General features: G+C 39.2%; 1 protein-coding gene across 4 annotated transcripts in view; it reads left to right on the top strand.

The window, feature by feature from the left end:
* The first annotated feature begins 474 nt into the window (after positions 1–474).
* The window catches only part of FBXO3 (F-box protein 3), a 32,772-nt gene continuing 15,255 nt past the window's right edge, over positions 475–17,991 (top strand). For all 4 annotated transcript variants that reach the window (XM_082627646.1, XM_082627648.1, XM_082627649.1 and 1 more), the window contains exons 1-5: positions 475–595; positions 5,195–5,284; positions 7,219–7,382; positions 15,893–16,007; positions 17,756–17,960. In XM_082627646.1, coding sequence (XP_082483772.1) covers positions 492–595; positions 5,195–5,284; positions 7,219–7,382; positions 15,893–16,007; positions 17,756–17,960 — 678 coding nt within the window. In that variant the 5' untranslated portion in view covers positions 475–491. The remainder of the gene's footprint in view (positions 596–5,194; positions 5,285–7,218; positions 7,383–15,892; positions 16,008–17,755; positions 17,961–17,991) is intronic.

The following is a 17,991-nucleotide window of genomic DNA, read 5'->3' on the forward strand; positions in this document are numbered from 1 at the left end:
GAAACGAGGAATTTCTAGGTCGGAAGACGAAGAGAAGCGATGGATTTGGGGGCCAAGGGCAGAGAGAGAACTTACTGGGAGATTTAGGGGCACGCTTCGAGGATACCGGATGTAAAATTTCGCAAGAAGGTCTGGAGTGACCCAAGCAGATTTAGAAAAAAAGTCTCATAGGGGTCCGGGCTGGGCAAGTTTAGGGACCAGAATGGGAGGAGAGAGACCGGGAGATCTAAGGGTGAGCATGTGGGCACCTCGCAGAGCTCGCGCAGCTTGGCTGAAGAGGTACTCGAGACGCAGACGGACGCCACCGCGCGGGCCCTTGACCCTCAGGGCGGTGGGCGGAGCCTTCCAGGGAGCCGCCCATCGGCCTCCCCTTGGGCGGGGCTATCCTGTCGGTTACACAACAAACCTGTGTGATCGGCTAGGGAACGGCGAGGGCGGTGGCGGAGGGGGCGGGGCCGGGGCGGGGCCAGGCCTGCACTGGGCCAGGCAAGATGGCGGCCGTGGAGACCGAGTCGGCGCCCCTGACCCTAGAATCGCTGCCCACCGATCCCTTGCTCCTTATCTTATCCTTCTTGGACTACCGGGACCTAATCAAGTAATGGGACGATGCGCACGGCAGGGGTGGGGTCACGGGTGGGGGAGGAGGCGTAAGGCAAGAGGGACGGAGGCCCGGCTCGCCGATAGGACCTGGACTCCCGTGACAGCCAGGAGGTGACGCCAGGGCCGCCCTGATCCTGCAGAGCCACCCGGGGGCAGGGGCGAGACCGGGGCGGAAAGAGCCCCGCCTTGAGGTCTTCCTCCCGTCCCGGTCCCAGGCCTGAGGAGCGACAACAGCTCTCTCTCCCAGGCCTTGGCGAGGCCCAGTTGGAAGGGGGGCCAAATGCTCCCCGCTGCCGCCGCGCGGACTCCAGCGCCCCGCACCTCCCGGCCACCGTGGTCTTTGCCCGCTAAGGGCAGCCCTGGCCGCTTTGGAAAAGTCCCCGTCCGGGCCGAGCGCTCTTCTCTGCCTGGGCCAGGAGCCTGCAGAGTCAGGCGCCAAAGTGGGCAGGTGGGACGCCGGAGAGGAGCCAGGCGACCCTCTGACCCCTGGGTGCGACTTATGCAGCAACGTAATATCTGGCAGGGCTCACTTTCGGACTTCTGTGCTAGATAATTGTTTCGCTTTCAGCCTTCCTTCTCACGATTGCATGTTGGATTTTGTGTTTTGGTACTGATTTCCGGTGGTGCGGTACAGGTGACCATCTTCCCTCCTGTATGCTTTGGGTTTCCCAAGTTACCGGCATCTGTTCCAAAAATAAACACCGGTTGCTGGTAGGGGTGGTTAAATGCCCAGTTACTTCAGCGCTTGGGACCGTCTGGGATGGTGGAAGAAATGGCGCTGTTTACACTCTTGACAGCTGGTGGCATGGGTCTTTCTTGTGCCACCACATATATTTGCAAAGGAGGCAGAATCGCCCTCTTAAGGATAGGTAGGCGAGATTCGTTTTGTTTTGTTTTGTTTTGTTTTGTTGATTAACCATTGGATTTTAGTCGTTTGCTGATTGTACCCTGTGTTGTCAGGGATCCTTTTAGAAATACAGCCTTCTTGAAGTTACTGGTAGCTGTTGCTTGATCTAGCTAAGTGATGACAGAGGGATAATTCCAGTTTCTGGCTGCTATCTATATTAGTACCTGTAACACTCTTATTTTTCTAGAAAACAAATTTTTCTCTACTCAGGCTTGTAATAAAGTTTATCTTTTTCTTTCGAAAAGGCTGTTACAGTTCCAAACTATTTTCATCTGAAATGTTCTGTTGCAATAGCCTTTTAGAAATCTAACACATACACACACGCTTTTTGATCTGTGGGCCACATTGCTCCCAGAGTGATTTTTCTAAGACAGATCTGGCTGTCATCCTCCTTAAAAACCTATAATGCCCCTTGTTATTTACAGATTATAACCTAAACTTCTGGGAGCATTTAAGGCCCTTATTATTTGGCATAGTCTACTCTGGCCAAATAGACCTCTGCCAGCACACTTGTGGTTTTTTTGTTCTGTGGCTTAAACTCCTGACCCTGCCTGGAATGCCATGCCCCCTTCTTCTGAACCTGGCAAGGTGTAATTCCTTTAAGGACCCCCTCTCCTGAGTCCAATCTCTACCTTTCTCCTTCCTCTGCAGAAGGAGAGGTATTTACCGTACCAGATAGATTATGCATTTCTTAAATGTAAAGACTGTCTTGCTTATCTTTGCAGTCACCATTTATTCAACAGATTTTCTTTTTTTGAGTGCCTGCTGTGTGCCATCCTATTAAATGTTGGGGAAACAATAGTGAACAAGACAGACAAGGCCCCTCTCATAAGCTTACAGTCTAACGGGCAAGATGGAAAACAAATAAATGCGTAATTACAAGAGCTACTGTGTGCTATGAAGGAAGTGAACCAGTTGGTCTGTTAAGGAATTGATTCAAATTGGAAGGAGCTGCTATCTATGACGGATAACATAGAGCAGTCCTGGCAGAAGGAACGGTGTTTTCAGAAGCTGATTGGACAATTGCATAGCCTGTTGGAGGAGCTAGAAGACTGGTGTTGCAGGAATTAGGGAATGATTCACAGGTAGAGAGGCTTGAGAAGAGACTAGTGAGATCATGCAGGACCTTGTAAAACAAGGTGAGGAGATCAGATTTTATTTTAAATGCTTTTGGTAGTAATCAACATTTTAAACAGAAGTGATCCCTCATAAATGTTTGTGGAAGTGAACTGAGTTGAATACTGTATTAGGGTTCTCGAGAGAAGCAGAACCAATAGAGAGAGAGAGAGAGAGAGAGAGAGAGAGAGTGTGTGTGTGTGTGTGTGTGTGGTTTTTTATAAGGTATTTGCTCATGAATTATAGAGGCTGAGAAGTCCTACAGTCTGCCAAATGCAAGCTGGAGACCCAAGAAAGCTGGTGGTATAGTTTAAAGGGCTGAGAGTTGGAGAGCTGATGATGTAGATCCCAGTCTGGGTCTGAAGGCCTGAGAACCAGGAGTGCCAAGGGCAGGAGAAGATCAGTGTCTCAACTTAGCGGTCAGGCAGAGAGCAAATTCAACCTTCCTCTGCCTTTTTGTTCTATTCAGGCCCTCGATGATTGGAAGGTGCCGACCCACATTGGGGAGGGCCATCTGGCTAACTTAGTCCACCAATTCAAATGCTAATCTTTTCTGGCAACATCTCAATCAAGAAATAATGTTGGGCTTCCCTGGTGGCGCAGTGGTTGAGAGTCCGCCTGCCGATGCAGGGGACACGGGTTCGTGCCCCGATCCCGGGGGATCCCACATGCCGCGGAGCGGCTGGGCCCGCGAGCCATGGCCGCGGAGCCTGTGTGTCCGGAGCCTGTGCTCCGCAACGGGAGAGGCCACAGCAGTGAGAGGCCCGCGTACAGCAAAAAAAAAAAAAAAAAGAAATAATGTTTAGGGGCTTTCCTGGTGGCGCAGTGGTTAAGAATCCGCCTGCCAATGCAGGGGACACAGGTACGATCCCTGGTCCTGGAAGATCCCACATGCTGGGGAGCAACTAAGCCTGTGCGCCACAACTACCGAGCCTGCGCTCTAGAGCCCACGATCCACAGTACTGGAGCCCGCGCGCCTAGAGCCCATACTCTGCAACAAGAGAAGCCACTGCAGTGAGAAGCCCGCGCACCACAACGAAGGGTAGCCCCCGCTCACTACAACTAGAGAAAGCTCACACACAACAACGAAGACCCAATGCAGCTAATAAATAAATGAATAAATATTTTTTTTTAAAATAATGTTTAACCAGCTATCTGGGCATCCCTTAGGCCAGGAATGTTGACACAAATGCCGTAGAATTTTATCCACAGAAAAGTTTCCAGTGTACTGCAACTTCTTTCCTGTAGTTTATAGCCCAAATTTGTCAGGTGTCCTGCCCATTGCTAAGCTCTGAAGGTTATGGTACGTATTTGCTGAACTGGATTGGGTTGGATTGAATTAGTCCATTGGGATCATTATATAATATAAACTGCATAGTTTGAATCTCACTGTGTATCAGAATTACATGTGGCACTTTTTAAATATACACATGCCTGAGGTACAGATCTCACTCCATGCCAACTGAGTCAGAAGCTCTAGGATAGTAGTTTTCATCCTTGACTTGCATCAGAAATCACCTTTGGTGCATATTCCAGAGATTCTTTTATGTTAACTCTTGGGACAGTGATGGACTCTGAATTCACAAAACTGGAAGGATTCCTATGTTTGCAAATGTTAGTTTGGGCATCTCCTGAGCTTGGCAGAAAAGGATGAGAATTATATTTGTATAAAATCTGAAAAATGAACAAAGGCTAATCTGTTTACCATCAGTTGTTTTTTAACATGACCCACTTATGGCCTTGACAAATCCCATGTGATTTAAGATTCCCTTAATTGATTAGCTATTGCCCAAGTGAAATGTTTTATACCTACTTTCTATAACTTGTGATTTCTCTTCTGAAAGGATAGAAATGCACTTTTTTTAAATCTTAAGTTCATTCTTTTTGCAAATTAATTATGTAGGGTAGGATTTACAGGATTCAAGCACTATTGTATTAGAAATCTCTGTGTAAAAAGAAAATTATTTGTTTCTAACATTCCAAATTTTTGAGCAGCTGATACTAACTTGAACAGCTATGGATCTTGAATCAGAATTGTTAAGAATCTGACACCTTTTATAGGTGGGCTTTCCAATAGTTGCTATAGTTAAAAAGTGTTTTTGGCTGTAATATTTCTTTCTGTTAAGAAAAAATTAGAACAAACAAAAGCCCTGTATATTTAATATCAAATGTCTCACAGATCTTAAAAAGAAAAAGCACTTTGTTTACACCTGAATAACGTTTCTATATGTAGAAATGATTACTACCCCAATAATAAATATAGGAAAGCTCTTTGATTTGAAATTAACTCCAATGGTTTATATGTTTTATAGACTTTCATATGAAAATTACAATTGTAGACATTTTGTGGTTTGTGAACTCAAATAGTTAAGATTTCACTACTCACAAGGAAATTATACTAGCTAACATGTTAAACAGGTTTTAGAAAAGATTATTTTGCAGTTATAAAGGTAGATAGTGGCAGAAAAGCAAAAGGAATAAAATAAAACTTAACATTGAATATTTTCATCTTTACTTTTAAATTGTTTTCTTGTTTTCTTTTATACTAACCGTGAATCTGGTTACTGCCAGTTGTTGCTATGTCAGTCGAAGACTTAGCCAGCTATCAAGCCACGATCCACTGTGGAGAAGACATTGCAAAAAATACTGGCTGATATCTGAGTGAGTATTTGGGAAATGTATTCTTGAAATTTGGCCCTTGGCTTCCATTAATGCTAGTCTATCCTGATTCTCCTCTCTAACCCTTGTCTCTTTAAGTCCTTTGGTGGCCTTTCTTGTGCCTGCCAGTAAATGCAGGCGTTCTCCAGGCTGCTGCCCTTGGCTCTCTACTCTTCTCTCTCTGTGAAGTCTCCTGCATGTACTGTTGCACTTTGTAGAGACTACTTGTATGCTTCTAACTCCCAAACCCAAGTGTCCACCCCTAACATTCCCACTGAGCTCCAGATTTCTTTGCACAGCCGTCTGCTGGATCTTTCCATTGGATGACCCACAGGGTTCACTGAATTCAGTAAATGTTAATAAATTTGATAGAATAAAAGGGTAGATGACAGAAGGTGGGAGTTGGGAAAGATGAAAGAGGGTAGGATTGCTAGTATGTTTTTCGTAGGTTGAGGGGAGTCAGGTAGTGACTGAAGTTGGTGAAGCAAGAAATAGAGGTTTAAATATATTATTTAAAGCCGCAAGCTACTCAATAGAATGAAAAATTAATAACAGAGCCTCCAAACATTGGGAGGAGGAAGGATGAGGAAGAGGGAATTTTAAGTATCGCTGTATCCTGGTCTTTTACTTTGGACTATCAGTAGATAGACATAAAATGATAAACCAAGAACTAGAGGCGTAAACATTTAGAATTATGGAGATAACTTCCAGAAATAACTAAAGATTCCTTTGAGAGGTTGGACTTAGAACAGGAGACTGCCTAGTTTTTCATCTTACGTTCTTCAGTACTTTTTGGTTTTAATAATATATATGTATGTTACTTAGATTAATAAAAAGATACTTCCCTTCCACCACTGCCCCCACCCCGAAAAACGCACGCACATGTATACAACACCCTGAATTGTTCTTTTCCCCATCCCTAAACCTGATCCTCCTGCATTCATATCTTCATAGCAGTACCATCCATCCCACCCTCGAAGCCAAAACAGGAATCATTCTAGATCTCTTTTCTCCTTCCATCCCTACATTCATTCAATTACCAAGCTTTTCTGATTTTAGCCCCTGTATATTTCTTGAATCTTTCTTCTCATTTCGTCTAGCCACCACAGTTTTAGCTCAGTTCATCATCTCTTACCAAGACTGCTGCAAAACCCTTCCAGTCCATCTCTGTGGCTCTAGCGTACACCCTTCCCAAACCACAACCACAATTCTGCTCTTTTAACTCTCCTGTTAAAACTCTTCAGTGGCTCTCCATTCCCTACAGGTTAAGGTCAACCTCATTAGTATGTTACCTTAAGGCCCTTTCTGGCTGCCTTATCCTGTACCACTTCTGACTCTTAAATTTATACTTCCTTCTTTCTCCCTGATTAGATTATACATTTTTGAAGGCAAAAAATGTGCCTTACTTTTAATGTCCCCAGTAGCTAAGTAGACAGTAAATATTTGTGGAATTGTACCAAATAGGAATGTTGAATCGTGTGATTCCTTTGATATGCTATATGATTCTCTAGCTAATCCAATGTAGATAAGTTAGATTAATATTATTGTATCATTAGATTCTAAATATTCTCTAAAATAGAAAAATTAAATATATGTTTAAAATTGTGTAACTGGTATGTTTTTAGGAGTAAGTTGAAATTCATATCCCATATATTATTCACATTATATCTTATCAAGGATTAGAAACTTAGAAAAAATAATAAGTAGAAAGTAAGAAAATAAGTGACTCATAATCCCACCATGCCAGCAGTAACTTGTTAAATTTTTTGATGTATGTGTCACTTTTTGTTATCTAGTCTTCATTTGTAGCTACAATAAATGAAAATGAAGACAAAAGTAACCACAAATTCCCAATAACGTATGTTGGTATAAGTGTCTAAAATATATGCTAATTTCATTTCAAAAGATTTTTAATTTTATTTTTTAAATCTATTTAGGGAAGAGAAAACACAGAAGAACCAGTGTTGGAAATCCCTCTTCATTGATACTTACTCTGATGTAGGAAGATATATTGACCATTATGCTGCTATTAAAAAGGCCTGGGATGATCTCAAGAAATATTTGGAACCCAGATGTCCTCGTATGGTTTTATCTCTGAAAGGTATTGGGAGTGCAGGGTCTCCCTTCCCCGTTTTAGTTTCATAGTATAAATAGGTTAAATACCTTTGGGTTTCTATCATGTGTGCTAATCCAACATTATCTGTAATTCACCATTCACATTTGGTCAAGCACATAGAAAGCCTAGTTTGCTAAAACGACCCTGGTTCTAGTGCTTGCCCTATTTTTGCCTACCTCAGCATCCACATGCCTATTAGAAGTCAAAGCTTCTTTTTATCCTTACATTTGTTTTACATAAAGAAACTAGTAATGTTATAGTTGCTTGAGGATAACTTGTAATTTCTTTTAAAAGACTTTTTTTTTTAATTGAAAAATTGCCTGCTGAAAAGGGAGGGGATATGGAAACATATGTATATGTATAACTGATTAAATTTGTTATAAGGCAAAAAAAAAAAATTGCCTTCTGTATCAACCCTCTTCACTCTTTTTAGTACAAGTAAATGTTTATTTGACAGTCTAATATTTGAAAGACCAAATATTACAGACCGGGTCTTCAAGCATGTAGGAGCAGCCTAATAGGGTAGGGAAAACTTTCGTCCCTATTTTGACATTTACAGAGTAATGAAAACTAAGGTTTGAACTGAGGTCTGTTTGACCCCAGAATCTATGCTGTCTCTACTATACTATTATTTTCCAATTTTGGCAAGAAATATTAGCAAGCTATTTCCCATTACTTTGATTTTTAAATTTATGCCCAAGAAATACATAAATTGATTGCAGATATATTGCTACTCATCTGCTTTAGCCTCCAAGTTTTTTTCAAGTTTCTCCACTAAAAGGAATTTTTTATGTGTTTTGGTTTTGCTAAGCTGAAATTGGGATCAGTTCTTCTCAAACGTCTACCTTTTGAACTAAGGACTCTTTTGAAACGGCATTCCTTTTACATTTCATATTTCTGCTGTACGTTTCCATGCAAATATGAATTTCATACAAATCATGATTGCATGACCAGGTACTTAAAACTGAATTGCTAGGAGGTAGAAGAAAGAATGATTTGGCAGAGAGAGTACAGCTTTGAAAGAAAGTACCCTTGATTAATATTTTTAATAGGTTTTTTCCTTGGAAGAAAAGAAAAATATTATCCACTTGGTGTGTGGGGTTAAATAATTTCAAGAGGAAAATAATTCAGAAAATAGGTATTTGGTAATGATAAGTAAAATATGTCAGGGTTTGCAATAGCTGTCATTTATTAAACACAAAGCTAGGTACTAAGCCAAGTACTGTATATTATTCCATTTAAGTTGCCAAAATCCTATGAGGTAGGTAATTACTAGTCTCATTTTATAGGTGAGCTACCTGAGGCATAGAAGGCTAAGTAAGTAGTTTGCCATCACAAAGGAGAGCAGAGCCAGGATTTGGATATAGGGCTGACTCCAGAGATGTGGTCTTACCAGCTGTTGAAGGGAGAGAAGACCTATACTATTTTGTTTAGAATGTGTTAGGAGTCTTAGAGAGCTAGTCTAATATTAGAATATTTGGAATATGGGAATATAGACATGGTTCTCCTTTGAGACACAGAGCTGCCAGGAAAGGAAGAAACTAAGGATACATAGCAGCTTCTTCCTTTTTCCTTTTTCTTTATTTTTTTTATTTTTTAATTTTTTGAGGGGACACTCAGTTGGTATTCCCAGGCTCCCTGTTCACTGTTTTGTACTTAATGGTTGAAGGTGAGGTTGTCAGAGAATTAATTCCTTGTCAGCCCGTGTTTTACTCCCAGGTGCCAGTTCTCTGGGGTCTTTGCCATGAATTGGAATAGGACAAAGGCTCTGATATCTAGAAAGCTGGGGATTCTATTAATGTAGACCTATGCGTTTTAGGGCTGAATCAGGAAACTAGCTGCTCATCTCAGGGGCCATAGTCCCTGACTCAGTTTCAAGGGTATAGAGATCACAGATAGGAAGGAAACTTGGAAAGCAAATAGCCACTGGGTTTGGGAAAATTTTTATTAAGTATCTTGAAATTATAGTATATTGGTGTACATTCTACCAATCTATCTCATGGTATATATCACATATCTTTGAATTTCATATTAACCTTAAGTATTGGCTTAAAATTTTAAAGTCAGAAGGGACTTTTAGAGATCATTTAGACCAGGGATTAGCAAACTTTTTCTTTAAATGACCAGATAGTAAACATTTTAGGCTTTGAGGGACAGATGGCCTCTGTCACAACTATTTAACTCTGCTGTTGTGGGAAAGCAGCCATAGACAATATAACAACAAATGGGGTGGCAGTGTTCCAAGAAAACTTTATTTATGGAAATAGGCCTCAGTCTAGGATTTGGCCTGCAGGCTGTCGTTTGTGGATCCCTGATTTATACCAGCCCTTTCATTTTACAGGTGAAGGAACAGGCTCAGAGTTTAGGTGACTTATTCAGGGTCCCGTAGCTAGTGAGTAACAGAGATAGAACTCTAATCTAGGTTTCTTGGCTCCTAGTAACCTTTTCACTTCTTCCGCATACAAATAGGCTGGGGGCAAGGGAAGTACATAAACGCTTATTGTATGCCAGGAAAGCACTTTATTAAGCACATGAAGCTTATTTAAACCTCACTGTAATTCTCTTAGGTAGGTGGTATTATCTTCTGTTTTGCAGATGAGGAAACTGGATTAAAGAGATGAAATAACTTGCCAGAGATCACAGTCAGTCTAGTCATCCCTTGGTATCCACCGGGCATTGGTTTCAGGACCTGCTGAGGATATTGAAATATGCAGATGCTCAAGTCTCATAGTTGACCCTTTGTATCCTTGAGTTCCACATCCGGATATAGAAAGCCAGCTGTAATTGGTAGAGCTGAGATTTGACCCTGGTCTGTCTGGCTCCCAAATTCTATTATAGTAGGATGCCCCTCTAAATGTATTTCCTTATATTTATCTTTTGCCATGTTTGCTTGTTGTTATTTTACCTTTTTTTCTGCCTTGCTCTCTCTTTTCAAGAAATTCTTGGTTTCTTAATGTTACATGTTAAATGTCCAACGTGTAGCACTAACTATATAAATATTAGTGTTTTTTTTCTCATTCACCTCCTGGTTCAGGCAGCTATTCAGCTTGTTTTCTTTTGTATTGAACTTTTTAAAAAATAAACTTTTCATTTTGTACTAATTTTAGATTACAAGACAGTTGCAAAGATAGTACAGAGAATTTCTGTACACCCCTCACCCAGTTTCAGTTTCCCCTAACGTACCAACCCACGGGACATTTGTCAAACTAAAGTCTTCACTGGCACCTTACTACTAACTAAATTCTAGACTTTGTTCAGAATTCACCAGATTTTCCATCAGTGGAATCCTTTTTCAATTCCTGCATCCAATCCAGAATACTACATTGCATCTAGTTGTCACGTCTCCTTAGTGTCCTCTGGTCTGTGGACACTTCCCAGTCTTTCTTTGTCTTTCACACCGTTGACAGTTTGAAGGAGTACTGGTCAGGTATTTTGAAGAATGTCCCTCAAACTGACTTTGTCTAAAGTATTACTCACGATTAGACTGGAGTAATGTGTTTTCAGGTTACCAGCGAGGTGTGGTGTCTCATCACATAGCTGGGGGTATGTGATATCCACAGCCTATCACTAGTGATGTTAACCAACCTATAGGAATGTGCACAGATCATAAGTGTACAACTCAGTGAATTGTCACAAGGTGAACATGCCCATTGTAACACCCGTCAGGTCAAGAAGTAGAATAATTATGTGTACCTAGAACCCTACGCCTTTCTCAGGGGTAACCACTATCCTGATTGCTAATGCCACTGAGTAGTTTTCTCTCTTTTTGAACTTCATATAATTGACACGATTAAGTATGTTTTTTGCGTGAATTATTTCTGTTTCATTTGTGAGATTCAGCAGTGTTGTGTGTAACAGTATTTTGTTCATTTTTGTTACAGTATAAATACTCCGTTATATGATTGGACCACAGTTTATACATTCATTCTACTGTTGTTGGGTATTTGGGTTGTTTCTAGTCTTTGACTATTACAAATAATGCTGTAAATCATTTTTGATGTACATATGAGCTTATTTCTATCAGGTAAATATCTAGGATTGCGTTTGCTGGGTTGTATAGTGTGCTTGTATTAAACTTCAGAAGATACTGTTAGTTTTCCGAAGTGGTTTTACCACTTTACATTCCTACTAGCACTTGAATGTTGTCTTTCTTTTTATTTTAGCCCTTCTAGTGGGTGTGTAGTGGTGATTTCAATTTGCATTTCTTTAAGGGTGTAGAATGATAGTTTTATCTCTAGCTTTCCAATCCCTATATGTCATTTCTTTATTTTTCTTGCTTTATTGAACTGGCTAGAGCCTTCAGTGCAGTGTTGGATAGAAATGATAATAGTGAGTATCCCTATCTTTCTGACTGCATAGGGAAAGCTTTCAACATTTCTCCTTTAAAGCTGATGTTTGCTGTAGATTTTTAGTAGACACTCTTTAGCATCTTGTAGAAAGTCCTTTCTGATCCTAGTTTGGGAAAAGGGTTTTTTGTTTTTTGTGTTTTAAACAGATAATTGAGTTTTATCAAATGCCTTTCCAGCCTTGTCATTATCATATGATTTTTCTACTTCATTTTGTTAATGCTCTGAATTACATTGATTGATTTTCTGAATGTTAAACCAATTTTGCATTCTTGGAATAAACCTACTTTGCTTGGAATGTATTATCTTTTTTATGTATTGTTGGATTTGATTTGCTAGTATTTGGGGTTTTTACATCTATGCTCATGAGAGAGTTTGGCCTGTAATTTTCCTTTCTTGCAATGTTCTTGTCAGGTTTTGGTATCAAGATGATGCTGGCCTTGTAAACGAGTCGGGAAGTGTTGCCTCTTTTTCTGTTCCCTGGAAGAGTTTATGTAAGCTTGGTCTTATTTCTTGTTTAAATGATTAGTAGAGTATACCAGTGAAGGCATTCAATCCTGGAGTTTTCATTGTGGGAAGGTTTTAAATTAAGGATTCAATTTCTTTATCAGATTTAGGACTACTCAGATTTTCTGCCTAGTCTCCTGTCAGTTTTGATAAGTTGTGTTTTTCTAGGAAATTGTCTACTTGATCTACATTTTCTAATTTATTGCCATAAAGTTTTTCATAATTATCCTCTTCGTAATGCTTGTTGGATCTCTGGTGATTTCACCTTTCCATTTCTTGTATTATCTGTGCTTTCTCTCTGTTGTTCTGGATCAGTTTTGCTAGGTAAGGGCTAATCAGTTTTATTAGTCTTTTCAGAGAACTGACTTTTGCCTTTGTTAATCCTCTCTATGTTAATATCTTATTTTTTATTTCATTAATTTCTCTGATTACTTCTCTTTAAGTTTACTGTCACTTTTCTCCTGACTTGAGATGATTACTTAGATCATAGATTTTTCAGCCTTCCTTGTTTTCTTCAAATACATTTAGGGGTATAAATTTCCCTTTAAATGTAGCTTTAACTTCATCCCACAAGTTTTAATATGCTGTATTTTCATTAACATGCAGTTCAAAATATTTTGTGATTTCTTCTTTGACCCATGGATTATATAGAAATGTATTGCTTGATTTCTAAACATCGGGGGCTTTTTTAGTAATCTTTTTAATGTAATTTGTATTTTAATTCCACTATGATCAGAGAATATACTCTATATGAGTTCAGTCATTTGAAATTTATTGTGATTTGTTCTGTGGTCCAGCATTTAATTTATCTTGGCAAATGTTCCATGTATACTTGAAAAGGATGTATATTCTGCCATTCTTGCCATTTAGTACTATATATATGATTAGGCAAAACTGTTGATCTTGTTCACATCTTTTGTACTCTTAATGAGGTTTTTGGTCTCCTTGTTCTGTTTGTTACTGAGAGAGGTATGTTAAAATTTCTCACTGTGGTAGGCAGAGTTCTGAGATAGGTCCCAAGATTCTCACCCACCGTGGTACGTGCCTGGTATAATGATAGCTTCCCCTTGAGTGTGAGTTGTACAATGGATATCATTGATTTCTGTCTTGTGATTAGGTCATATTAGATGACAAAAGGGTTTTACAGATGTAATGAAGGTCCCAAATTAGTTACATTTGAATTAATCATTAATCAAAAAGGAAATTATCCTGAGCAGACCTGACCCAATCAGGTGAGCCCTTAACAGGAACTGGGCCCTTCCAGAAGTCAGAGAGATTCAAAGCCTGGGTGTATCTCCTACAGGTCATGAATAAGCAAACTGGCACGTTGTGGAGAGGGCCAGGTGATAAGGAATGGCAGGTGGCTTCTAAGAGTAGAGAGCCTCAATCCTGCAACTACAAAGAACTGAGTTCTGCCAACAACCAGTGAGTTTGGAAGAGAACCCCAAGCAAAAGATGCATAAGGTGCACTAGCAGCCCCAGTTAACACCATGATTTCAGCCTTGTGGGACCTGAGCAGAAGATCCAATTCAGTCATGTCCAGAATTCTGACCTACAGACACTGTGAAATAATAAATGAGTGTTATTTTAAGCGGCTAATATTGTGGCAGTAGAAAACTAATACACCCATTATGATTACAGATATATTTTTTTTCCATTTTAATTCTGTCATTTAAAAAATATATTTTGAAGCTGTGTTATTAGATGCACAAAATTAAACTTATAATACCTGTGTAGTGAATTTAACCTTTTTGCCATTACAAAAAGTCCTCCATTACCTCGAATAATGCTATTTGCCTTAAAGTCTATTTTGTATGATTTTAGTAGAGCTATTTTAGCTTTCTTTTCTGTATCTACATCTTTAAGATATCCCTCTTGTATATGATTGTGTTTTGTTTTTCATCTGGTCTGTTTGTCTTTTAATTAGATTATTTAGTCTGTTTATATTTAATGTAATTACTAATACATTTGAGTGTAAATATACCATGTTTCTATTTTATATTGGTGCCACCTGAGCAGGTATTCCTTTTTTGCATTCTTCTTAATTATCTTTTATTCCATACTCCCTTTCCTTTCTTATTTATCTTTTTTTTTAGCGATTAGCCTAGAGATTAAAACATGTATCTCTGACTTAAAGTCTATTGTAAATTAGTATTTTTACCACTTCCTGAACAATGAAAGAACCTTAGAATACTTTAATTTCAGTTACCTCCCTCCTGTCTTTTGTATTATAGTTTTGTGATTTTCATTTTTAACATATTTTATATCCTTGAAAACATTATTATTATTTTACATGCTCAATATTATTTTAGATTTATCTGCATATTTACCTTTTCTGGTTGTACTTTATTTATTCCTGAATCTTCATGTTTCCATCTGGGATAATTTTTCTTCTGCCTGAAGAATTCCTTTTTGTTTTGTTTTGTTTTTAAAAAGGGAATGCTATTGCTGAATATTTTCAGATTTTTCTTTTTTGTCAAAAACTATATTTATTTCATCTTCACTTTTGAAGTATATATTCACTGGATATAGAATTCTAGTCAGCACTTGAAGAGACCATTCTTCCAGCTTCTATTGTTCTGTTAAGAAGCTGTCTTATTGTTGTTCTTCTGAAGATGACTGTGGCTTTTCCCCTTCTCTGGCTGCTTTTAAGATTTCTCTTTGTCTTTGATTTTCAGCAGTTTTCCAGTAATGTGTCTAGATAATGATTTTCTTTGTAATTATTCTCCATGGGGTTATAGTGCTTCTTAAATCTATGGTTTGATGTTTTCATCAATTTTGGAAAATTCTCTCAACCCTGTGGTACTGCTGAAAGCTTTGCTCATCTTCTCGGCCTCTCAGCCTCATGTTTGCTTTCAGAAGTGGCAATTGTCTCAAAGACAAGGTGGCTCCAAAGCCCTGGCTAAACTCTCAGTTTCCCTGTTCTTCTGGACCAACCTCCCCCCACCCCAACCCTGCCAGTTCTCACTGTCTTTGAGGTTCTCCAAAAGCCTTGAAACCAATTTTCTGTTGTTCAGTTTTTCTAGTTCTCAGCACAATGTTTGGTCCAACAACCTGGTGGGCCATTGCTGGGAGTGAATCTCTTCTCTTAGTATTTGTAATTACTGCTTTTTAAAGCTAGAATATATGGCAAGCTTATAAACATGAAAATCAAATTCAAGGTAATGGCCTCCTCACAGCATGAACCTACACCTATGTCCTGTATTTCCCATTAAGAGACTAGGTTAAGACTATTGAACAACATCCATTTAGAGAACTTCTGGAGAGTTTTTTAAATAGAGAAATTTGAGTATATTAGATTAAGAAAAATGAGATATGCTCTAAAGTTTGTATTGTACTGTGAAAAAACTATTGTGGATTTCACTGGTGCCTGCCGTTCCATATTTTGCTTAGTGCCAGTGTTTTCCCCATGGAGAGGAAACTGAGAAATTTGCTTCCTCAGTGCTTCAAACGTCAGAGCTAATCTAAAGTGATATAATATTTCTGTGAATTTTCAGTTCATTTCCCTGTATTTCAGCAAGTACATTTTGGACAGAATTCACTTGCTCTAAGATTGTATCATTGGCTAGCAGATGGATTGCATTTCTTCTTAGATTTAAGGCTTATGGTTTCTTGATAATTTGCTTTTTTGTGCATCTGCAGAGGGTGCTCGAGAGGAAGACCTAGATGCTGTGGAAGCTCAGATTGGCTGCAAGCTTCCTGATGATTATCGATGTTCATATCGTATCCACAATGGGCAGAAGTTAGTGGTTCCTGGGTGAGATGTTCACTGTTTGAGTTACTTTTAATGATACAAGTTATTTTCTAGAATGTAAACAAATTGTATTTGTAGTTACTCTTAACAGATTAAAAAGTATAAGAATTTCCTCCTCTTCCTTATAACAATCCATAAGACAAAATCTATAGCTTGAATTTGACTTTACCAAAATAGATAATGTCCCAAAAACATGGTTTCTATCAACACATCTTTACAGTTGAGATGGTTGGGGTGGGCCTACAGGACAGGAGAGGAGATGTGTGTGTGAGTATAATTTAACTAAAATTTAATTAAACCTGTTCCAAATCCTTGAAGTGTTTATCCTGTTACAGGCCAAGTAAAGTATTTTAGAGAGCTTGATATAAGTTCTATGAATCATACATGTTAAAAGTAATTTGTTCAGAGCTACATACACTTAACTAAAGAAAATATTAGTTTTGTCCTATTCAAGCATAGTCTATAATTGAATGGCCTATTTTAAACTTACTTCTAAACGATATGAAGTATTCACTGTGGAACCTTTTGGTAAAAGCAGACCATGCAGTAGCTCTCAAATTTACTCACAGTTTTTAAAGCTATGTGCTTCGAATGGTTCTACTCCCTTTGTTCCCTCATGAAATTAAGGTATTTCAGAGACATTGCACTTGTGACATACTGATAGGAATTTAGGGAGAACTTTGCATTGTTCTTATTAGAACTTGGTATCTCTTTGTGTGTGAAGAACGATATGAGGCTCTGTTACCATTTCAGATCAGAGTTGAGTGAGTACAGGGAATCTAGGAGGTGGTCATACTGAAGTTACAAGGTAGTATTCAGAAGTCAAATATTGGGCAGTTAGGACTAGATAAGCCTAAATCACTGGGGTTTTTTTCTATTCTGTTTTCCTGTCAAGCTGAAACTTGACAAAATGGAAAAATTTTCATATTTCAAGAACCAACAGGAGAGAACTATACTAAGAGTTGCTCAGAATTGACATGACAAACAGATCATGATTTCAACACAGGGATTTTTTTTTTTTTTTTTTTTTTTTGCTGTACGTGGGCCTCTCACTGTTGTGGCCTCTCCCGTTGCGGAGCACAGGCTCCGGACGCGCAGGCCCAGCGGCCATGGCCCACGGGCCCAGCCGCTCCGCGGCATATGGGATCCTCCCAGACCGGGCACGAACCCGTGTCCCCTGCATCCGCAGGCGGACTCCCAACCACTGCGCCACCAGGGAAGCCCCAACACAGGGATTTTTATCTGCCCACAGCCCAAACAGTGAGACTTAGGATGAGACTCTCATCAAGGACTGACACCTGTGTTGTTCTCATACGTATGAGTTTAGACCCCATACATCCCAAGTTTATGAAAATTTGAACAAGGATTAAGCTGATTTCCATTTATACTGCCTGGTAGGATAGTGTAAGCTAAAGGTTGTATCAAGATAAAGGTATCAGAGAGGACATTAAACATTAAATTAGTCATATATACATATATAGCAAAACACTGGCAAATTATGGTAAGATAGATTTTTGAAAGCAGTAAAACTTTTTAAAAGGTTGGCATTTAGACAGTTTAGACTTTTAGGCTTTTAATTTAAATCAGAATCTTTCCACTCAAGAGTTTGAATTTAATATATGCAGAAATTGTAGTGTTTGGGGTATTCCTGGTTTAGAATTGACGTTAATCGTTCTTATAAAGTTGTCAATGTGAAATTATTATTCATCAAAAAGATGCAGTTGACTAAATTTTTGAGTCTATATTCTCAGGTTGTTGGGAAGCATGGCGCTGTCTAATCACTATCGTTCTGAGGACTTGCTAGACGTTGACACGGCTGCTGGAGGCTTCCAGCAGAGACAGGGACTGAAATACTGTCTACCTTTAACTTTTTGCATACATACTGGTTTGAGTCAGTACATAGCAGTGGAAGCTGCGGAGGGCCGAAACAAAAATGAAGTCTTCTACCAATGTCCAGTAAGTAGGAAGCATGTTTAAATGTGCCTTT

This window comes from Mesoplodon mirus, assembly GCF_964341445.2.
Source record: "Mesoplodon mirus genome assembly, chromosome: 7".
Taxonomy (NCBI): domain Eukaryota; kingdom Metazoa; phylum Chordata; class Mammalia; order Artiodactyla; family Ziphiidae; genus Mesoplodon; species Mesoplodon mirus.